Below are 24,069 nucleotides of genomic sequence, written 5' to 3'. Positions count from 1 at the left end.
GCTGCTTTGCACCTGAGTGTGTGAGATGGATCCGAGGGATTTAGCACACAGATCCCTAACACAGCCAGCATCTCCAATTCAAGGAGCACAGCAAGAGCTCTGCTCATATTGCAGCCCCCCCCTCAGCTCCCCTCCACCCGGGGAGCCGCTTCTGTCCCGTGTCACTTTTTTTCACATCCTTTTGGCCACACAGATAGAAACTGGGTGACATTTCACGAGCCTACAGGAGTGGGAAGAAATGGAAATGACCAGCAGGGACACACAGGATGGAGGAAACCAGCAGCCTCCTCGTTCTTGCTGTGCTGGAAGCGTGGTCAGAGGGAAGGGAGTTTCTTGGGTTGTTTTTCCCCTCCAGGTTCCTGTTTTCCCCCCAGCCGTGCTGGGAAGGGCTGGGAGTCCCAGCCGGGTATTTCCCCGATAGACAAAGCCGTGTTCCTGCTTGGAAGGGCCCTACAACAGGTTCAGACCTGGGAACCACCCAGTGCCACAGCCCACGAGCTCAGCTCTCAGCTCCCGCACCCTGCTCTAATGGCAACAACCCCCTGAGCCAGGGGCCGGAGTCTGAAGGACCTTCATCCCAGCAGCCTCACATTGGGATTCTGGGCACTGACCCCACAGCCGGGTTAGAGGCAGGGGATATTGCTCCGGGGATCCGCTGCACGACACGGACACGCCCCACGCGCGTTCCCGCCCCGCCGCGCGTTCCCGGCGCGCGCTCCCGCCGCGGATTTTGCCCGCCCCCTCCGTGCACGGACCAATCAGATCGCGGGGCCGCGGGGCGGAGCCGTGCCCGTCTCTCCCCTTCTCCTTTAGGCGCGGAAGGCCGGTCCCGCCCCCCGCGCTCGTCGCAGCCAATCGTAGCCAGGCATTGTCTCCCCGTCCCTCCCGCCAAGGTGAAGAACCAATGCGAGGCGCGAGTCCTTCATGCGCTGAGCCAATCAGCGAGCGCTCCCAGTACTGCGGCCGCCTCCCGCCCTCGGCTCACAGGGCTGGGGGTGTCGGGCGGTGCCGCGCAATGGCGGCGGTGCGGCGCGGTGCTCGCAGCCCTCAGCCCCTCCACACAGCACCGGCCGGGCTACAGGCGCCATGACCCGTCCGCTCGGAGCGGGATCGCCATCCCCGAGCCCGCCCGCTACCCGCTCCGAGCGCCATTTTGGGCTGGCAGCGGGCAGGGCCACGGCCCGGGACTGCAGGTACGGCCTGAGGGGGGCAGAGCTCAGTGTGTGTGTGGGGCGGGCGGCGGGACCGGGACTGTGCATGGCCGGGAGCTGGGAGCAACGATGGGAGCCGGAGTGAGGCCTGGGAACGGGAACGGGATGGTGGGGCGGGACCGGAGCTGCGGGTAGGGATGGGACGGATCTAACACGGAGATCAGTGTGAGGGGCCGGGCGCCGTCAGAGCGGGGAGGAGATGGCGGCGGGGCTGCAGGGGAACGGGCAGCAACGTGTGCGGTGTGATGAGCGGCACTGAGCTGACAGCACGGGTAGGATCGGGGCAGGAGGAGATCATGGGGGTGCCCCGACACTGGAGGTGCTGGGGCTGGGTCGGAGGGGTGCTGGGCTGGTGGAACAGCCTGTATTGGGGTGGAACTGGGCGACCTTAAAGGACCTTTCCAACCCAATGCGTTCTGTGATCACCGTGTGGCCCTTCCAGCTTGGGATTACACGTGGTTCTGTGGTTCTTCTCTGCCGTGTGTGTGACTGCTGGCTCAGGTTGGTCAGGAAGGCGATGGAGTCTTTCTGTTCAGAGAACTTAATAACTCCATCCCAGGTGAGCCACAGCCGTCCCTTCCACCTCATCTGCCCTGTGCCGGGCAGGCAGCCTGGCAGTGACAGAAGGGGCTGATGCTGGCTGCTGTTTTCAGCTCGTCGTTCAAAATCCATGAGTGTCATACCTGCCTGTGTGCCTGATGTGCCTCTCACTGCTTGCTGGCAAGCCTCTCTGTAGGCTTCAGCAGTTGGACTGTAAAGTGGAACCTTCAGTTGCTGTTGGTGGTGCCCTCCAGTCTGTGCCTGCTGTAAAATGCACATAGAAGTTCTGTTAATAGCACAGACCTGATGAACCTCCCCATGTACTGAAAATCCAAACTGCTGAAGGCTTATAGGGTTTCTTAGAGGCTGCCAGATCGAGGAGCTTTTGCTTCTAGCTGTATGAGGCAAGTGGCAACTGTCCTACACTGTGAGCGGTGCCTTGTTTTGTTTGTTGACATGGATCTTCTGTTTTGATAACCCTGAAGGGTGGAGCTACAAGTTCTGTTCCTGTTCTGTTGCTGCCTGACAGTGAAAGTGAAAGTACATGGTTCGGTTTGGCTGCTTGGGGATATTTAGAAACAAACTTTGATCTAAGAAGAAAACATTGTGTGATAATCCTCTGAAAGAACACTGTGAGGTTCTGTGTATGACTCTGTGTATTCGTTGTCCTTTTTTTGCCATCAGGATGGTGCTTTTCAAGGCTTTTCGAGGTCAACTCATGTATTTTATGTGAAGTTTGGTACGTTTCTGTTCCCGAGGCTGAGTCACGTCACACTGCAGGTTGAAATAAGAGCTGCTGGCATTAGCAGCAAAACGAAAAGCCACAGAACCCCTGTAGAAATAAACTTCAGCGTTTTGCTTTATTCACTGTGTGGACGTTTAGACACTGTTCTCTCAGATGATAATACTTCTCTTTTCTCTTCAGAAACCAGGCTATTACAGAGTTCTTCAAACCGGTTTTAAAGCAAGGTAAATATAAATATCTTCCACTAACAAAATGCAAATAAGAACCAAAGTTTGACTTATGGAGGTCTACATAAGAGTGGGCTCTTCCCAAACAGGAGCAGTGGCACAATGACTTCATATTGCCAAATACGTCTAAATGAGCACATTTATACTTTTCTTTCTTAAAAACATAACTGAAGAATTAACTTCCTGTTACAGTGAATGTCTGTAAGTAGCAATGTAGTGGGTAGAGCTGTTTTATCACGCTCAAGGTAGGTGGTTATAGCAACAACAGCCACGTCAAATATCATGCAGTTGTGATTTGATATAGGAGGTAGATTGTGTATTACTAACAAACACTAAGTGATCGGGTAAATTCACTTTGGGCTGTGTGGGAGAGGGGTGAAATACCAAGCAATGAGATACAAAAAGACTCTTCCAAGACTCTTTCCCCTTCCCTCCCCAGTATTGTGGTTGTGAATGATGAATCTTCCCTTTGCTCTTTCAGAGCTCGGCCATAAAGACAGAAGCGTGTTGTGTTCCTCGGACACAGGAAACGTGAAGGATGCAGGGATTGGACTGTCTGTTCTACGCACCGAATGCTTTGAGAAGCAAATGACTCCTGCAAAGAGGGTTAGAAGGAAAAAGATGCCGGACCCGACACCAAAAACAAGTCCTATATTAGATGCCTTCCGGAGAGGAATTGAGAAAAAAGGCAGTGTAAACCTATTAGACAACAATGCGGTGTGCAAGGCACTGGGTTCAGCATGGCCAAGGGTTGTGATTCGGAAACTCTTTGTAACTGCGGCATCTCCCAGGAATATCTTGGCTGAAAAAGATAAAGGTGTCAAGCCTGAGCAGGGAAGAAGTGAGAAGTATCTGGATGTAACAAGAACGCTGCTGTCTTGTGAGAACAGTTGGGAGCAGAAAACTGATTGTATGGATGTAGAAGAGACCAGTTCAGACTCGGACAGATGGGTTTTATCAGAAGCTGATTCTCAGAAAGCCTGTGCTAGAAATAAAGGCAACGCAAGCAGCACGTCTCTGTGTCAGAACTCAGGGCTTCTCTTGAAGCTGCCCTGCACTCCTCCTGACTCCAAGTTTAGGTTAGCACTGGGAACTGTGCACAGAGGAGGAAAGCAGAAGACACACAGAACAAAGCGATCTAAGGCACATCACTTAAAGCCATTGTCAGGAACAAGTGTCTCACATCAGGTGTGTTTAGAAAGGTTACTGATGATTGAAGCCAGTGACCATTGTGCGTGTGCTTTTGTTTTAATGTGGGATGAAATTCTGAGTGCTGCCTTTTGCGCGTGCAACAAAGTGCTTTTTCTTTGTTCCTCTGTAAATACGGGGTCGTGCTTTTGGATGAGCTGATTTGTAACTGTTTCTCAGTAGATGAGAAATTGTGGCTTGAGAAGAAGTAGGCTGATTTAGCTGAAAGCGTGCAAATGCAATGGGATTTGAATGGCCATTATTTTGTAGAGGAGTTGTCTTACTGGAAACGGTGTTGTATTTTCTCATGTTGTAACATAGGGAACAGCCTGGCAGATTTCTGCTGGTAAGAAGCTGTGGTGAATATCAATTCAGATTTATGAACTTAAGCCACAGTGGTTGGGTAGAGCTGGGAGTAACCATATCAAGTATGTGATATTTTATTACAGATTGAGTTATATTCTCTGTCTTTAAAACATACGCAATTAATGTTTTATCTTCTCCCTCTTTTCTTTTAGGGAAATGGATATTCAAGGAAAATATCACATTCTGGTTCGAGGGAGGCTGCTTCAGGTAGATGCAGTACTACTCTTGTGGAATTAATTAAGCAATCAGGTTCATTGTTTACTGTCTTTATGTTTTTCTATTGCATGTACGTAGTTAAGATAGATTCTCTGGCTTGTGGTATGTATTGTGATAGTAGAGTGCAAGGCAAATGAAGGTGAAAGTTACCTCAGAAAGAGGGTTAGTTTGGTAGCGGGGTTCAGGTGATTGGGACAGTTTGCATACAATTTAATGGATGTCAGTGATAGTGAGAGCTGTTAAAAATACTTTGTGACTCCTTATGGGAAGCAGATCTTATTTTGTGCTGCAGGAGGTAGAAGTTGGTATGTAAAGCTGGTGTGAGTAGAGCCTGAAGTGGCCTGATAAAATGAGTGTAAGATCAGAGAAGTGACTTTGCTTCTGAGCGTTATTTTTATACAGAAACATTCCTGTGGTTTGATATGCCAAATTTTACCTTTTTATACTATGTAACGCTAACTCAGAATGGCAAAATTATTCTTAGAAAGGATCAGGTCTTCTTCTACTTGCATCACTTGATTTAATGATTGCCAACCAACCACACTGTTGTCACTGGCCCAATCTGGGGTGATTGTTCTTAAAATAAGCTTAAAAAATCCAGGGATAATTTCTTTCTTATTAAATGTTTTTCACAGATGGCCCATCCCAGCCAAAGCAGAACTCGAAACATGACGTATCATCTTCAAACTCATTGAGAATGTCCCCTGAGAAAGCTGCCAGTGTGTGGAAAAGCCAGTCTGTTCCATTAGTCAGCCATAAATCTCAGATATCTTCTGGGAAGAGAAAACGCACTGTAATGAGTGTGTATGCAAACAGTTCGGATCAGTGCGAAGAAGCAAGTTCCAGTGACCCTGCTTTGAGAAGGTCCTCTGCAACTGGGACAAATGGGAAGTCTGCTTTAATTAAAAACACTGTGCTAAAGTCTCATGATTCTCCTCACTCAGAAGAACACCTTGACTCAAGCCATGAAAATGAGAGAAATAATTCTTCTTCTGGGGGTTTGTCATCATATTCTGTACAGCTTCTGGATGAAAATAGCCAGGTTTCTGTTATAGACGCTAAAGAGAATCAATTGCAGGTGACCAGCTCACACTTCTCCTTGGACAATTCCTTTCCTTCTCAGGAGGAAAGTGCTGTCTTGCCTTCTCCACACCATGTCAAACAAACAAATACTGTGCTCACAGAAGGTGTGAAATCTCACCACCAGAATGCTGTGTTCTCTCAGGTAATACCAAAAAGCTGTATGCACAATAGAGCTGATAGTATTCCACCCAGAAACGCTTCTTCAAGAGCGGAAGAAAAGGCTTTAGAAGATGTTTCTGATTTTTGTCCAGTGGAAGGTTCTACAAAGCTCACAGTCTTAAAAAAGAGTGGTAAAAGGGTTCAGCGTTCATTGCCTTTTGAACAAGGGTGTGAGGACAACAACTGTAAAGGAGAGTTAAACGCTGGAAGCCCCTGCACAGAGATGTGCAATATGAATGGCAAATCAAAAAGCAGTTTTGATAGTGAAGATGAGACTTTGGCGCACATTCTAGATGATGATGATGACAATGATGATGATGAAACATTCATACCGCTGCAAGAAATCCTGTCTTCAAGTAGCAGGTCTCAGGCAGAAGCCCTGGGAGTAGATAGTTTGGATGATCTCTTGAAGCGCACCACGGCTCTGACAGATCAGGTACGTGGATTTTAAAGGAAAAAAAAGCACTGTCAGCTCTTTCAGCACCTTTCCCAATGACCGTCTTCCTTTGTTCTTAATGTGTGTAAACTCAGTTATTTTCCTTCAAGGCTGGTGACTTGGCCTACCTGAGGGTCCTGTGCTGTGCAGTGGAGCACAGTCAGTGTAAGGGTGACTCTTGCCCTTGAGATGGTTCAGAAATCTGTGTCCAGTACTTGGTCTGCCCGCTGTTTGCCTTGAGGTTGGGTTTGGTGGAAGTTGAAGTATGTCAGGATTTCAACAAGTGGAATGAAATCCTTACACAAGAGATGAATGAGGAAGTATTTAACTAATGATTCTTACCTCCCCTATGAGGACAGGCTGAGGGAGTTGGGTTTGTTCAGCCTGGAGAAGAGAAGGTTGCGGGGTGACCTCATTGCAGCCTTTCAGTACCTGAAGGGAACTTACTCCCAGGAGGGGAGTAAACTCTTGGAAAGGGCTGATAATAGCAGGACTAGGGGAAATGGTTTTAAGTTGAAATAGGGAGATTTAGTTGGATGTTAGGGAAAGTTCCTTTATAGAAGAGTGGTTAGGCCTGGAACAGGCTGCCCAGTGCAGGTTGTGGATGCCCCGTCCTTTCGCCATGGAGGGGTGGTTCAACGGCCAGGTTTGGAGGGGCCTGGCAACCTGATCTAGTAAATGTGTGATGTTTGGTGGCCTGCCAGGCAGGGGGTTGGAACTACATGATCCTTGAGGTCCCTTCCAACCCGGGTAATTCTGTGATTCTGTAATGATTTACAGGCTATGGCAAGGAATTGATTCATTTTTTAAAACTTATTCTATTCAATGGCAGCATCGAATAAATTGTGACTCTGCAACTCTATTGTAACGTAGTGGTTTAATTAGCGAAGTCTTGTACTGGGTGTAGCATTCCTGACAAAGCCAATGCAGGTTTGAATGGCTGTATTCAGCCGTGTTTGGCAAGGCTGGAGTTAACTTTCTGCACAGCAGCCTTTGTTGCAGTGTGAGGTGCTTCATGTTTGTAACTAGAAGCTGTTGGTAAGCCATCAGTTTTACAGCTGTTGCTTAGCACTACCTGCACAGTGTGAAGGCTGTTTTCTGTTCTCCACGCTGTGGCCCTGAAGTGAATAGGCCAGAAGGGGGAGAGAAGCTGTAGTGGGGCACAGGCAGGGCAGCTGGCTGCAGCTGGGACAGGGATATGCTGGCACATTGTCATGGGCTGTAATGAACTGAAAGGTGCTGCAGAGCTTCTGGCAGGCAAACATTAAGGCTCTGCTTGGAGACAAGGTAGGTAGCGATTTGCTTTTGGGAGCTGGTTGTGAGTGAGTGCCAGGTGCTTTATTTGTTGATTTGTTTTCCCTTTGCTTGTTTAACTGACATTGTCTAACCCCAAGAATGTTCTTGCTTTTGCTCACTCTGCCCTGTTGCGTGGTGAGGGAGGAGTGAGCAGATCCTGTTGTTTAGCTGCTGACCGGAGGAAACCCACCATGGTTTTATACCACAGGAAAGAAACTTGTTGGCAGAACAGCTGTACTCTTGTCCTACTCATGTCCCATCTATAAATCTCTGAAATGGTTTATTTTGCTGAGTTTCTTTTAAATCGTTTTTCCATAAACAAGTCTTGGGCAGCCATAATTGTTTTATCTGACCTTGCAGTTAATGAAACAAGCAAATTATAGAACGGACTTCGATGGTTACATACGTATTCCACAATCTTAATCGACTGTGGCTTTGTGATTAATGGTCGGTTGTGATAAACAGATACAGCTCAGACCAAGTGTTTGTGGAACGCGTGTGTGATTGCATCGTATGGTGTATCCTCTGTCTGTGTAATTCCTGCCCAGCACAGACAAAACAATTAAGAACTGCCCCAGAATTTCCATGGCTGTGGTTTCAGCATGTACTGGCATTTTTATCTTCTTCTGTAAGAAGGAGCATATGTGCACATTGGAGTACGCTCCTGATTTCTCATTGTTCACTTTGCTCGAGTTAAATGGCTGTGAAATAAGGTAAAGGGACTTCGACATTCCCACGTTTTCCCCCAAAGAGATGCAGCTGTTTACATTTGAATCAGAATTCAGTTGTGTTAATGAAAGTTAGTGCTGTATTAAGTGATTATTTTTTTTTTATTAGCAGGTTCTTAACAGATTTCTATAGTATTTGGGAAATAGAAAATCCCCAGTGTGAGGGTATCCTCTTATCGGTGTTCTTCCTACAGTGAGTGAGTTGGGAGGAAGAAGCTTTTATCACTGGTGAGGGCTTTCCTGCTTAGGAGGGCCGTATCAGAAGGGCGCTGACTGTCCAGAGCACTGAGTTGTGTCTATGAAGGATCTGAGATGTGTTTTGTCTGCAGCCAGCTGAACAGATTGCTGACTATAGAGAAACAAATCTTGCTGGCAGTTAAGATGTTCTTTGTAGAGGTGCTGGTTTGGGTTGGCTTTTTTTTTTTTGTGGGTATTTTTGTTTTCTTCCCTGCCTCTGTTTATTGGTTTCCTCATTTGTTTCCGTGTTAGGATTCTCACCTGAAGCTTTCTCTTGTCTTTTGACGTAGGAGATGATTTAACGTAGAGTGATATTTTGCACTCCAGGAAATGGTGAAATAACATGGATGTACTGGATCATTTTTAGGAGTTTCTTGTGCACAGGAATGGGGGATTCCTGGAGTCTCTGTGGATTGCAATGAAGCTTCTGATGTGAATGCTGTTCATGAGGGCTTAGCTGCAGGTTGGCTTCAGGGAGAGAAAAGGAGGCTTGCTTTGCTCTTCTGATTCATTGTGAAGCATCATTTCTGAATTAATCACTGTGAGATTTTATCACTACTGAAAGTTGTCAAGGTATTGAGAAACCCAACTATTACTTGTCTGGCTTTTCAGGGTTTCCTTTGAAATTTTACTTTCAGGTAAAGTAATAAAAATTTGAGAGGTTAATAGTGACTAAAGCAGGATGAATCAGTGATGGAGCACCTGGTGGGAAGGCAGGGCCAACCCAGGGGGGCTTAGGTGCAAGCAGTGCTCCTTAGTGACTGGAAAGAGTGGAGCCAGGATCCACCCCTTTCCAGCCCTCATTTAAGGGTTGGCAGTGGAGGTGAGGGCATCTCTTGCTGGAGATCCCTGCCTACCTGAGGCCTTCCAAAGGTAAGCAGCTCTTTTCCTTCATTTCTGTATCTGTGGCTGCTGCATTTGGGCTTGTTCTCATTTGCTGTAGCTGAAGACTTTGCCACCCTGCTATTATCATCCTATTATAGTATTACAGCGACTAATAGTGAAACAGTGAGTAGTCTGCGTTATTTTTAAAATGTCTTACTATTCCCTTTGCAGCTTTCTAAGCCTTCTGTTGGTGCCCAGGTGTCATATGTGAACAGCTTGGAACATCTCTTGAAGGAGAAGGAACAATCTAAAAGGTTTGCTGTTTTTAAAGCTGCTTTGAAAAATTTACTGTGGAGCTGTAGATGCAGACTTACCTTGTCTTCCCAAACGTGATGGCATTTGAGTGACAGCAAGTTAAGCTTTGCATCCTAACACTACTGCCATAAGTCTGATAGGACCTACCAGCATGGCTGTACTTGAAAAGTTAAATGGCAGGCTCCCTGCAAGCAGTAGTGAGTGATGTGTGATATATCTGTCTCACAAGAGCTGGACTAAATTCACTGCTGCCTTTGCTGTGGGTCACCTCGCCAGCAAGCGGCTGCTGGTCCAGCATGAAATAAAAGCTTTACGTGGGCTGACTACGTGAGTTTCTTCAAAGTCATTTACAGCTCAGTTTTGTTTTCCAAAGTTTTGTAGGCTGTCAGTTCACAAGCATGTACACAGTTGAGTGGATAAAACTAATGAGTGCTCCAGCAAGAGATCTTCCAGGGAAGGAGTGTAATGTGGTACAGGTACTGATGGCAGTCACTGGTGGCATGTACTAATAAATGGTTTATCTTAAAGAATGTGTGTGATACACGTTCTAGTAACTGATGCTAAACGCTGGTATGTGTTGCTGTTACTGTTATTTCAGGTTGGATGAACTAGAAAAGCGATTACGTGAAGACGTACAAAGGAAGGAAATTGATTCTTCAGATGGAGAAAGTGAAAATGCTGTGGAGAATGGAGACCTCTCAGAAGAACACAGGTCCTTGCTGTTCCAAAACCAATTAAGTCTAGTTCTTCCCTTTTCTTTCTTAGTCTTTTCCTCAGATCTTTCCCTTGTTCTATCAGCTGTTGTTAATATGTCTGTCATGAACCATTTTTATCATCTTTGGGGGGTTGGGTGGGTTTTCTTAGATGTTGTTGTGCATTAACCCAGCTCAACTTTTATATAAGGCTGATGTGTTCATCATCAGAAAATGACCGTCAGAGACAGCAAATAGCCTCTTGTTCACATTCATAAAAGCAATTTTGGATTTCACAGGGCTTTTATAAAGAGATTCTCAGTAGTAGCTCATGCTATACCTGACTACCATCCTGGAGAGGATGTATTTGATTTATCAATCTCTGGGCAAATCTTCAATCAACATGACCTTGACTTGAGGAATTTCCATTTAATCCCTCAAAATCCTATAGAAGAACTTCTTTCTAGGTAAGAATAACCTCTTTGCTCTGTTGTGTTTACTTGTAGGATTTTCACAAGTGATAGCAGTTCTTAAGGTAAAATAATATTTGCATACAAGTGAACTGTAGGCAAGACTGGCCTTTCTGAGAAAGCTGTGTTCATATTACCTTCTTCTGGATTGAGACCTATCTGTTAATGTGATTTAAAGATCACAGGGTTGTAAGCTTCAAGAAGTATCTTGTAAATCAGTAACCAGAGGAATGAGAATTAAATGAATCATCCCTTGCAATGATGATTGAATTGCTTAGGCATTTTGAAGCCACCCAGCTGGCACATATTGGCTCTCCGGTTGACAAATGGATGTATCCTAGCCACCTCATCAGTCAGATAGGTGGATGGTTGCTCAGGAGACCTACCTGTCTCAGTAGATACTGAGAATAGGGGAGACTAAATAGGGGTATGTGGGAAATTGGCTGCTGTTAATAGAGTATAATTAGTTCAGCTGCTTAGGGCATGCATTGCTTTATAAGGAAGATTGAAATAGTTTACTGCTAAATCTTACAGATTTTCTGTTACCCAGCAATTATTAGTGTTCCATCTGTTATTGATGAATCGGGGGGTGGGGAAGTCCTCAACAGTTCTGTGAATCTGCTGCTTCAGTCACTAATGGATTGTTCTCTTCCCCACTCTTTGCCTTACAGTTCTGATGTATCACAGCAGCTCTTTTTGGCTGTTCATGGTTTTCTAAGCTGTTACAGTTGTAGCGTGTGTCCCATTCCAATTCTAAAGTGGCTTTTTCAGGTAAGGACCTGTTTCTGCACCTTGTTCTCCCCATCTGGGAAAAGATTGCCTTGCACTCCTTATGGGAGCTCTGGTGTTCTTCAAATAAAGTGGAAGTGCGAGGCAGCTCAGTTTGCTCACCAAGCACAAAACTGTCCAGCACCTGGGGGGAAAAACGAGGGGGTTTTACTGGCCTGCTGAAAGGCACCAGGAAGCATGGAATGTATTTCTCAGTTGTATTTTTGTAGTTAGGCATTCGTTGTCTTGGCTTAGTATTGAATATGTTCAACTTACTAATGACTGATAAAGGTGGCAGTCAATTCTCAGTTGCCCCCGCTTCTGTTTAAAGATTTCAATTTGATCACAGGTAGAAATAGGTTCCAAAAGGATATATGATACCTCCATTCTCCTACCCCTCAATGCGTTCTTATGAGTAGATGGATTCAGCTTGGGATTGTAGCATTCTGATACTGATGATCCGTAATTAAAATATTCTGTTCTCTGTGGTTTGTGTTGCTGAAGAGAGCTTGTTATTTATTTGCTGTTTTGTTGTTTTTATTTTACTAAAGAAAACTGCTGTGCAGCTCAGTATTTGACGTGTAGCTCTCTTTTCTTTTCCTCCACAGATGATGTCTGTTCATCCGAGCTGTTGTGTTTCCACTCAGATTTTAGACAGGTTGATAGAAATAACACTAAACAATGGTGAGTATTGAGGGATGGAGATCTTAGCAACTGAATTAAATCATCTCCCTTCCACTAAATAGAGAACAAAAGCATTGGTTCTGTTCTGTGTTTCTGTTGCTAATGTCTTGGTCTTCAGTGAAGGTGTGTAAGCTTTACCACAAGGTGTCATCCTGGTGTATATTTACCAAGCTGTGCATTTGGTGCAGAGCCTTTTATACTTGCTTCTTTTCGTTTGCAAATGGAATTGACCTGAGGAGGAGCCCAGTTTGATCAGAAGTCCTCTCTGTCTTTTAATGTAAAAGCTTTCATAGCTTAGGGACTACAAGATGGTTTTCACCTGGTAGTACCCAATACTGCATAGTTCACTTTCCAAATCAATGGCAAAAGTAAGAGCTGCGTACGTGCATAGAAACACTTGGAAGAGTCTGCTTCAGCCTATGCTTTTGCTTGTGTGTTCTGCCTGCCTTCATCTGTACTCTTAAAACTTCTTGAGTTCCTTTGTATGTTCTCCATGTCTTTATTTAGATTCATCAGAATCACTACTTCATTTAGGTCTGCCAGTTAACATTGTAGTAATCAAGTTAACTTGAAGCACTTGGTCACATCTATTGAAATTGTTCTATGTATTCTGAATGTCATTGGAAACAGGACTTGTTTGATATGAGAGAGATTGTAGCCTCCTGTATTTGTTGCTTTGGAAGGAGTCACTGAAACTAATCAGAGAGTGTTCAAAGAACTCAGACAGGTCTCAGCAGGTCTCTGTATCTCCCTTGAAATGGGATCAAGTCACCTACAGTTGCTCCTGAGGAGTTTGTTTAACTACATTGCCTACTGTAGAGTCTCTGGAGTGTTCTGAGACATTCTGTTCCATTGCTTAACTAAAGATGCATCTTTTTTTTTTAACTGAGTCAAACATGAAGATCTGAAACTACAATGTCTCAAGTGTTGTTTGTTTAGATTTATGATATATTTTTTGAAGAAATAGCTGGATGCCACACTAAGTGACACGGTCAGAGCTGTCACAGACATGGGTTGATGCTTTATGATCTTATTGGTCTTTCCAGCCTTAATGATTCTACAAAGGTGTTTATTTAGTATAAAATACTGTGTTAGACTACTGTAGCAGCAATTCTTCTGAGATCAGAGCTAGTGGAAAGGAATTAATGCAGACAACTAAACTTAAACTAATATGTCCCATATCTCTTATTTGTAGCCTCCATCAGTGATGACCAATCTAAACTGTGGATCCCTTCACTAGCTGATGTGACAACTGTCTTTGTCAATATGGGTATTGCGCTTAGATCTCTTTTTCCATTGCAACACCTTCAGCCCAACTTTAATGAGCATGATATTTTGTAAGTGTTTTCATTTTTATATCTGTTGCTTAGACCCTTGATGACGCTTTGATGTCTTTTGCTTAGAGTCAGTGTTGTTTGTTGCCCTACAACTTCCTAAGGGGTTCACAAGAGTTGTAGCCTGACTGTAAATAGTGAGTTACAAGTTTAAGGTGTGTGTGTGTTGTAGCTGAGGACAATTGTCATTTGAAGGTGTTTAAAACATGCAGGTTTTTTTTTCTTCATTTTGATGCAGATAAAGCTTTGTGGGCATTTAAATTGCTGATTGCTTAAATTAGTGTCTCTTTTATTAGAAGTCAGATGCAAGAAACAGTGAACAAAGAGCAGATGGGAGGATCTGCCAACCCTGTCAGTCCAGCCTTCTCCAGTCTACCAGAAAGCAATCTAATGAATGTGATCAAGGTGAGAAAACGCCACATAGTACACACAGGGTTTTTTATTCTTGCAAGCAAAAACCTTGGTACCTTACTTAAGCTTTGGTCAAGGTTGTTTGAGTAGATAGAATCTTAGCATAGCATCTAGTTTCACTAGATGATCCTCCAGGAGCTGCTTGAGGGGGGAAAAAGTAGAATGCAGGCAATTACTAGGAGATAAGAAAATATGGATACATAAGTGTTACAGTGACGGGTTGTTGCTTGAAGGAAACTTTAATGTGGGGGTGCAAAAGTGAAGTTCTCATTACACTTAATAGAATCTATTTTCAGATTTTAATATTATTTGTCTTTTTGTTAAGTTCTTAGACTTCTGTACAACAGTAATTCAAGACGGATATACAGATGAAGAAATATTGCTGCTACTTCTGTTGCTTTTTAAAATAAGCTTGGAGAAACAACTGAAGCAAGTTTCTTTAATAGATTTCCAGTGCCTTCTCACAAAACTCCTGATAAGTATTAAAGACTGGGGCACAAAGGTAACTTTGGAATTCATTTTGTAGCATTGAGTTTATGAAAATGCAATTTAATTTTCAAGAAGCTTGTTTCAATGTTTTTTTCCCTTTGGCATAGTAGAAAAGCGCTGCTTGAAAATGTAATGAGAACATAGAGAGCTTTCTAGCTCTGTGAGATCTGGGAGGTGGCTGGGCATACTGGGAGGGTGTTTGTCCTGTAACATCATCTGCCTGCCCTCTTCTGCACAGCGGCTGTTGTACGGAGCTTGCAGTGATTTGGGTAAATACTGATTATGTCTAAGATGGCTGTTTGAAAGAATGAAGCCAGTGATTGCAGGAAACTGATCAAACGTCAGCAAAAGCGATCTGATCTCAGCTAGCCTGCTGCAAAATGCTGCTTAGCAGGCTTAGGTACAAATGCAGCACAGGAATATCTTCATGTGCATCATCTCTTGCTAGCCCGGTTCTTGTTAACGTCTGTGCTGCTTATTTTGCTTGGGAGCAGCTGTGTACTTCTTTGCAAATAAAACAAATACCTGCTGTATCCACCACTCAATAATCTGGGGATTTTTTAATTGTTTCTGTCTTTTTAAAGATGCCTGAGCTCTGCCTGGGGGTGAGCGAACTCTCCAGTCAGCACCATAATCTGCTGTGGCTGGTTCAGCTGGTGCCCAGCTGGATAACGCGTGGACGGTAATGACACTCGAACAGCTGATTGTTTTATGTAAACCCAAAGCCTGATAAATGCAGTAGCTGTTACAGAGGTGGTGGTTTGGGGTTGTTTGTTGATTTATTTATTTTTTTTTAAATACTTAAAAACAAGCAAAAATCCAAAGCACCAAAGAAGTAAAAACAACAACTGAACCAGGTATTTGGGTTTTCTTGTGTATTTCAGTTGTTATATGTGCAGTTTTTGTTTGGATATTATTTCTTCATCACCTCTTCTGTGAAAAAGGGTTATTTTCCATTTCGCAGACTGCAGACTTCCTGGTGCTTTATAGTAGAGAAATGATTGACAGCTTCAGATTCAAACATCTATCACCATTTCTGTCTGAATGACCAAAAATGTTCTTTGGACGATTGATTTTTGTGTCAATCTGTTCTGAGTTCTGTGTGCTTGAAATAAATATTATAGCTTATCTGAGAGATGACAGTGACTTTGCCCCTTGCTTTCAGACTTGGAGGCAAGTATGCAGCAATATTTACTTATGCACATGAAAAGCTGCATTAAGGCAAGAGTATTTATGTCTTAATGGACTCCTTTTTAGATTAGTGGCATTCTGTAATGTAGCAGCTCTGAGCACGTTTATGTCTAGGAAAGCCATGCTTAGCTTTGCTATACTTTCAGAAACAGTGTGAATGGGAAATGAATTGTTAAAAACTCATACTTGTTTTTCAGGGAAGTAAGACGACGCCTTAGCCTTGTGATAATTGCAAAGCTTCTTAACAAAAAGCATAAGAAGATACCTGACGACTCTGACAAGCAGGTACTCTGTGTGTGTGTGTGTAGTTTCCTAGTTTAGAATACATCTATATTATTGTTTGTGCTTCATGTACTTTGTTTAGGTACCATAAGCCTGTTTTCCTGTTTAAGAATGGCCAATCACTGATTTTTTTGTTTAGGTTACTATTGAAAGAGTGCTTGCACATGTGTGACCAGTACATTGTGCACATTAAGTGCAGTATTACTTATGTGCCTAAATGTTCATCTTGAACACTGAAAGAAGAGCAGACTTCTTTTCAGTCCTCCTCTTACATATGTATGTGGGGTCACTTTGTTTTTATAGGAGTGATCTGTTGGTGAGACATCATACAAACACTTCAGTTTGTGAATAGCCAAGAATTGCCAAAGCTTCAAAGCTACAATGTTAATTAAAAGTCCCTGTTATAGATGTTCTCATCTTAGGTGGATAATATGGTAGTGGTGCTCTGTTTCACGTTCTCTGCTGCCACTAAAACAATCTCATTTGTAAATTCACGTGTACCTGTAGATGTCTCTTCTGCATCAGTATCTGGTGTACATGAAGCCTTCTAACCTGCTAGAGAAGATGAGAAAGGATGAGCAGCAGAATGTCAGTGAAGAACACACTGAAGAACACATTAATACAGAACTAGAACAGGAGGTATGCAGCCAACAGGACTTCTTTTGCATTTATCTTTTTTATGCCTTCTACAGTTCTGAAAATAAATCTAGAAAAACTTCCCTTCAGCTGAGTTGGTTTGGTTACTTTAGTCCGCTATGAAATGCATCAGTGAGTATTTTGATCTGGATGTAGATGATGGGAAAATAATGTCAAACATGACTTTAATTTTCAGTAAAAGCCCAGAAAGCTTTGTGGGCCAGCTGGGTAACTTAACACAGCATAATGCTGTTTTTAAATGTTATGATATATGAACGTATTATTTCCAGTTATTTAGGAAAAACATGTCTGTCCTCTTATTTGTCTATTGGAGGGTGCCAGTGAATTCATAACACTGAATTATTAAGGCAGCAAGAATGCTATATGTTAAGATGGTTTTGGCTGCTACAGCTCTGTTGATTTCTCTACAGGTATATTACCTCATCTACATCCTCCTCCATCTAGTCAGTGAAGCTAGTTTCTTTGAGACCGTAAACTCTGATGAAAGGGTAAGTAACTTCAGTGACTTGGGCTTTAGATTTTAGAAGACTCATCATGTGCTTTTCGTCTGTTGTGGGAGAAACTTCTGCTCTGAGGCAAAGTAAATGCAGAAGGGCTTTTCTCTGCAGTAAATGCAGAGAAAGAAACCTCTGCTTTTTTTGCAAGTTGAATTATGTAAAGAGATAAGGCTGCAGATCAGCAGATGTGTTATCTTTCACAGAATAAACGGAGATCAAATAGATCCTCAGAACTTCAGTGAACCTGTGTGAACTTCTTTAGTAAAGCTGAAGTATTTCAATGTAGAAGAAAACCACTTTGAAAATAACCAGTAAAATATGCTGAAACACGTAACAGCTGCATTGGGATGCGGTCATGTTGCAAGTGGGGGCTAGGACTGGATCTCTCCTGTTCTCTGTAGCAATATTTCCCTTGTGTTTCCCTTAATCAAGACCTGTTTGGCCTTCTGGTAGTCTCGATTCAGATTTCTGCAAGCATTTGCTGTGAGTTCCTTGCTTCGCTGTGTTTATGTAAATCTTCTGTCCTGCTGAACACTCCCGGCTCTTAAGAAATGTCATATGATCTCTTGAAGATACTGGTAAAGCATTATGTTTGCTTACATTTTAGTTGTAGAATAGTTTAGGGACTTTTGGAGGTCATCTGATCCAACCACCCTGTTCAAGCAGTGCTGTCTGGAACAGGTCTGGCCATGGTGCTAGGCAACAGTTTTTGAGTATATCCAAGGGGTGAAGGTGCTCAAACTTTCCTGCAACCAGTTTGAGTACTCAGCCACCTTCACAGTTAAGTGTTTTCTCATGCTGAAATGAAACCTCCTGTGTTTCAGTTTGTGCCTCATTGCCTCCTGTCATGGGAACCTCGATTTTAAAACAACAAAAAAAGCCCCACTGGCTCAATCCTCTTTGCAGCCTCCCATCAGATGTTTTTAGACATTGATAAGATCACCCTGAACATTCTTGTTAGGCTGAAAAGTCCCAACTCCCTTGGCTTTTTTTCATGGGAGAGGTGCTGCAGTCCCTTAAATGCCTTGGTGGCCCTTCATTGTACTCCCTGCAGTGTCACTATGTCTGTGTTGACTGGGCACCACACTGCAGATGCAGGGAGGAAAGGATCAGCTCTCAGCCTGCTGGCTGATGTCCTGCTGGTGGTTGAAGTCCCCTCTTAAGACCAGAGCTTGTGAATGTGAAGCTGCTCTTCTGTCTGTAGAGGGCCTCATCTGCTTGTTCTTCACATGCAGGTGGCCTGCAAGCAGGTACTGCTGTAAATGTCACCTTTACCTGTTCTCTCTTTAATTCTAGCCCATAAGCTCTCAGTGGGGTGTTTGACCATCCTCAGGCAGCTGCATTTACTCATAGAGCGCAACACACCCTTGTCATCTTCCTGCCTCCCCCTGAAGGGCTTAGGGCTTAAGTTTCCTACTCAATTGCAAAAACATGATCACATGCTGTAATATGAAGCCAAAGCATCTTTAGTATAGAAAATACTTCTATTGCAGTGACCTGAGATTTGTTCTTTCTAACCGTCTTCCTGAAGATTTATGGGGGTTCTGAATTCAATTAGAAAACAAAACATTAAAAAAAACACAAACAAACAACAAAACAAACAAGAAACCCTGCAGCCATATACACAAAACCACTCGTATCTCTGAATTTCTTGATGAAGAAATAGTATCTTCTTGAATATGTGATGTGAGATTGGGGTGGCATTGGATAGTAGCTAGATATCTCGGAGGTTAGACATCTGTTGGATGGGGTGAGTTGTCATTGAGGCACCTGAAAACATTTAAGTGGAATTGTATTGTGTTTTGCTTAGAGAGTGCAGCCTCCTTACAGCAGGATAGTGAGAGATTAAGAGCAGGGATTTTAGCATGAAATCCACACAATGTAGGAGATCTTGGAGCTGTTATTGGGGATTGTGGAGTTGCAAAACAGTGTTGTTAAAGCCATCAGAAGTATAAAGAGAAGTAAAAGGATCAGTGCATAAACCCTGTGTGTGTTTTACCTGCTCAGTTAATTCTGATGGACTGTGAAAGGAAATTACCTGAATCATGGTTACTAAAGAGGTTATTTAAACTAGTAGAACTTTTAAGCCAGATGCATAACAACAGCTGATACAGGATCTTGTAATCCCGTTTTCTTTCTTTTTCCTTACTTCCTAGTTTAAAGAAAACTTCAGTTTATAGCACATGCTTCTTTTTTTACATTGAAATAAATATTTGAAGTAGGTATTTTAGTTTCAACATTTAAACAGCTGTATATTTCTTATCTTTATTTAGCAACACTTACTGAAGCTTTGTGGTACCTTAGATAAGCACATAAAATGTGATATTAGGGAAGATGCAAGGCTGTTCTATCGAACAAAGGTAAGACACCTTTTCTCATTACTTTCATTTGGTCTTTTCTAATGTTGTTCCCTCATCTCAACAGTGCAAGCTCTAAGACTTCCTCACATATTTACTTTTCCTGGTCTGTCTGTACACGTAAGTGCTGATCTGTTTTAATGCACTGAAAATACTCTTTGGTGACAACAAGATGTGAGCTTGTCTTCCTCTTAGGAAGGCATCTCAACTTTCAGACCAACAGAGTTGCTCCTTTTCTCTCCCCTGACAACCTCTGATAACTGACAGGAATCAGTCTTGCACTTCCAAGTGTGGAGGCAACGTGCAAAACTGGATTCAGGGGGCAGAAGAAATTGGGCTGTTTTGTGTCCCCTTTATTTTCAAAATATATACATACATATTCAAATATATACATACAACATAGTTAAATTAGTTGTTAAAATGTTGTGTGTTTATACCCACACTGTATGTGGTGTAGCATCAAGCTTGGCTAATTGCCTTTCATTTGCTTTGTGGTGTGTAGTTTGCTAATGGTAGTCCTAACTTTGTGACTTTCATGCTCTGCATGTTGTCATAGCAAGCTGAATCTGATCTCAGCTTTGAAAATTGCCTTCTTTAGCCTTACGTCAGACGTTTGCAGCTGTGTATTCATAACTCTCAAGGAGGCTGAGGGTTTTTATTCAGCCAGATGGGTTAGAGCAAGGATCCTTTCAACAAGTTAATGAATCTTGCCTCGAATCTCAGATCCCTGCCTATTCTGTTTCTGTTATCCAGGCACTGGGAGAGGATAACCTTGCTCTGTTTCTCCCTGCTGCTATTTCTGTTTTTTCATTGTAGTACTGCAGTAGCTATCAGAATACACCACTGTGCTGGTTTTTACATTGAACACAGAGCAAATTTCAGCTCTTGTAGCTCTTGTATTTCACACCTGCTTGTATTTGGCTCTAAGGAAAAAACAACAGTTTTTTGTATAAGGAATTCATTTGGGGATCGCAATCCTTGGCTTCTGTGATTGCATTGGCAGGCACCTTTTCTAGTTAGAAACAAGACCCGTGTCACAAACCTAACTTAACAGCAGCTGGGATGGGTTTTTGGAGGCTTGTGTGGTGATTCCAGGTACTTAACAGGGGAGATCACATGTTTGTGAAGGTACCTGAGCTCTGGGGGTCTCCTTGGAGTTGAGGTGGTGATGCTCTCTGCCTGCTGTCAGACTGTTCCCTCCCAGAGAGCCTCGAGTGTTGGGTTTCTGTTTTGGGTGGTGCTGGTGACTCTAATTTTTGACTTATTTTAAGCAGCTAAACTAAGCAATCTGAATTTACAGGTAAAAGACTTAGTTGCTAGGATATATGGCAGATGGCAAGATCTGATACAAAACAGTCGGCTTACTCAGGTAACGTAATGAAACATTTTTATGTTCATATTCTTCAGTTATAATTCTGGCTTTCGGTAAAACAGAGATATCACTTTTATCCTCAGAAGTGCTGTTCTCATAAATGGTTTATGTAACACCTGAAGTGCGAATACTGAGTCAAGTTGCAGGGCCTGTCTCTGATTACAGTCATTAGCAGATGCTTCAGAAGGGACTTTTGAGTGGGGCAGGAATGCAGCGAGGCACTTCCTGCTATTGTCTGGCAGTTTGACTTGGAGGCTACTCCAGTCCAGTGCTCCAAGCACATCTGTTCAGCAGCTCTTGATGAACACAGCCCCTCCAATCTAATTCTGTGAGATGATGGGGATCACTCTTCAAAACCCTCTAATACTTTGTAATACAGTGAATTTCTAACAGGAAGTTTAAATTACGTGTATACCCTCAGTACTGATTTCAATTAAAAACTGTGTAATGAAACGTTTGTCTCTAAAGCATTTTGATCAGTCGAAGCAGTATTCAAAAGAAGGCATCACCTGTTGTATCCAAGGTTTCCTGCTACAGGAAGCAAGGTGAATTAGGTGGCAGATGTGGTTGCAGGGGTTATTTAGCAGATGATGAAAGCTGGTAACAATGCAACTCTTATAGAGATATTTGGGTTTGATTCGCATATGGGGAAACCTCCAAGTGTTTACAAATAACATTGTAGGGACTTGCAAACTGATGTGGGGATCTCATGCTAAGCAGTTGCCTGCTCTTCTCACTTCAGTGTCTGGTGGTTTGTTTTGAGTTTCCTATTTTGTTTCTGCTCTTCAGGGAAAGCTGCATGACTTCTGGGAGCCACATTCGTGACATCTCACCTAGATCAGGGGAATAACGAAAGGAAATAGCTGAAACCAAGGGATGTGTCGAAGGAGCAGCGCTTCACCTTGATCAGAAGGCAAGAGTTTACTGGTCGCCTGAATTAGAACCTCCGCTTGGTTCAAGCAGATATGAAAAAAACGGTGATCCAATGTGATTGGCATTGCTTTTAATATGAATGTGGTACTTTCTGAAAGTGGGTGAACTGAAGCAGCAGCTGTTTCTATAGCTCTGTCTGCATTGCATTTTATCACACTGAAAGTTGAAGGAAGTTTTCTTATTTCCATTGTCAATCGTGACGTGTCTTTGGAAAATGCGTGTGTCGGTTTTCTTGCCAGCTCACACTTATGTAAGTATTGCTTTGAGATAGCTGGGAAAGAACTGCCCTGTGATAGGAAATATGAGGCTAGAAACAGTATTAGACCTTCTCTGTTGTAAGCAGGTGAGGAAGTGTTTCACTATCGATCTGAATAACAGCTGCCCACACACGTTGAGCTGCAAAGCAAGATTAATGGGCATGACCATCCAGTGTCTCTAAATAATAAAATATGGCAGTGACGTGCACGAGTGATGGGGATGTTGTGTTCTCTTGAGGGTGGAGACAGCTGGAGAGGCTGTGCCCATGCAGTATGAGTGGATGCTGCTTTGCTCTCATGTCTTCTAACAAATAAGAAAGCAGAACTTACTGCACATAACAAAACAGCATTCACTGTTACTGCAGTGCATTTGTTTGGACTTCCTCACCTTTGGGCACTATTTATGCAGTGAATGTGACTGCACAGGAAGTGCCATCATTTAAATGGTGCACTGTGTTTTGTCTGTGGTAGGTGTGAACAGGAAGTTAAAGTGTTGGGTAGAATACCAAGTGGAAAGCACAGGTTTTTAATACTATTACATGTGCGTTTTAGAGTATTATTTCCTTTTAATCTTTGTAGAACGGCCTGTCTTATCTTGTACAGTGAACTTCCTACAACTCGACGGGAATGTAAAATAAGATTAAAATTAAAGTTAAATCTTAAGTCTGCATGTTGTGTGTAAAGGAGCTGCTCGAGGTGGGACCCTGCCTCCAGGGAGGGCATTTTGGTGGCGATTCCCATTCGGTGTTTTGTCTTTCCTTTCAAATGTGTGGGGCTTAGGTGAAGTCTGCAGCATCTCCGTACCCTTCCCAGGGTTGCTCTTAACTTCTCTTAGTCCCACCAAGTGCTGCGTCCATCCTTACCCGAGGGCACAAAGAAGTCCCTTTTTTAATCCTTGTGTTCCAGCGTGTAGTTTCAGAACTGGTCGAATCTACCTCAAAGGAAATCTTTGTTTGACAACAGGACTGTCTTAGACTGAAAACAGAAGTGATGTGGTGATGTACAGGTACGCCAACGCCATTCTCTGCCCATCGTTCCCTGTGTGACGACCTTCCCTCTGGTAGCAGTTGCTTCCTGTGTTGACTATGTTGTACGTGATTTTATTAATGTTTTTATCGCTTTCTCACTGACGTTGTATACAGTTTGTAAAAGTACAGACCAAGTTCACTTTAATGTGTATATATTTTCTTACCGTGTGTGTAAAATTGTATCTGTGGTCCTGTATATTTTGGAGAAGGAAGGGGGTGAGGTTTAGATCCGTGTCTTTCTTTGTTCCTTGTATTGCAGTTTGGAGCACCTTGAAAGTGCTGGGGATTTTTCTTTTTTTTCTGTACTAAATAACAACTTTGATATTTACTTTTATTTAATAGACCAAGGAGGAAATAAAACCCATCTTTTCTAATGCAGCATCTCTGTGCAGAGTCAGCACATCAACCTCTGTGCAAGGAAATGGCTGCAGGTCCCACCCGGGCCTTCCTGCAGCGTGTAGTTTCACAGCTGATTCGCTTACTATAAATGGAGAAAGTCCTGAAGCAATTCTTAGCTCTGCCAGTTCTGTGTTTTCATGCTCGATGCCTGTGTATACATTGTGGTGTTTTGCCTCTCTCCCCCTCCCTCTTTGTCTGGACTCCCTTCCGTCTGGCTGTAACTGAGCACCAATCCCCCCTGCCTTGCTCCACCTGGACCTTGGTTGAACTGGAGCTCATCCAGTCCCTGCAGAGGTGAAACCAAAGCATCACTGCAGTGTCTTACAAGGGGCTGCTGAGCTGGGTGCTGCCCTGGGACCCGAGGAATGGCCCAGCAAACCTGCAGCCATCTTGTTTCACCCTCTCACTCACTGGCCCCCAGCCACAAGTTACGTGCATTGCAAAAGGCTGTTTGCACACTACACTTCTTAACTACTTCGGTTGTTTTCAGATAAGCGTTTTTGCACTGAGGTTTATCTTTTTGATATGGTGTTGGTTGTATTAAGAATCATGTTATCTCGTTTCATGGGCAATTAGGTGTACTTTATTGCAGTAATCACAGACAAAAAGAAATTAAAAGTGGGCTATAAAATAGACATTTGTGGCTTTGCTTTTTTCTTCCTTCCCCCCCCCCTCC

General features: G+C 43.3%; 1 protein-coding gene across 1 annotated transcript; it reads left to right on the top strand.

Moving 5' to 3' along the window:
• Positions 1–951: 951 nt before the first annotated feature.
• Positions 952–24,028, top strand: SLF2 (SMC5-SMC6 complex localization factor 2). Its single transcript, XM_015867056.2, has 20 exons — positions 952–1,193; positions 2,677–2,720; positions 3,205–3,911; positions 4,430–4,484; positions 5,129–6,171; positions 9,489–9,571; positions 10,171–10,284; positions 10,564–10,731; positions 11,406–11,505; positions 12,111–12,186; positions 13,382–13,523; positions 13,817–13,925; positions 14,257–14,433; positions 15,005–15,102; positions 15,809–15,896; positions 16,401–16,532; positions 16,961–17,038; positions 19,321–19,407; positions 20,705–20,773; positions 21,566–24,028. The coding sequence occupies exons 1-20, from the start codon at positions 1,087–1,089 to the stop codon at positions 21,599–21,601; spliced, it is 3,513 nt and encodes a 1,170-aa protein (XP_015722542.1). The 5' UTR covers positions 952–1,086; the 3' UTR covers positions 21,602–24,028.
• Positions 24,029–24,069: the final 41 nt, after the last annotated feature.

This window comes from Coturnix japonica, chromosome 6, assembly GCF_001577835.2.
Source record: "Coturnix japonica isolate 7356 chromosome 6, Coturnix japonica 2.1, whole genome shotgun sequence".
Taxonomy (NCBI): Eukaryota; Metazoa; Chordata; class Aves; order Galliformes; family Phasianidae; genus Coturnix; species Coturnix japonica.
This window is presented reverse-complemented; position numbering and strand designations above follow the sequence as displayed.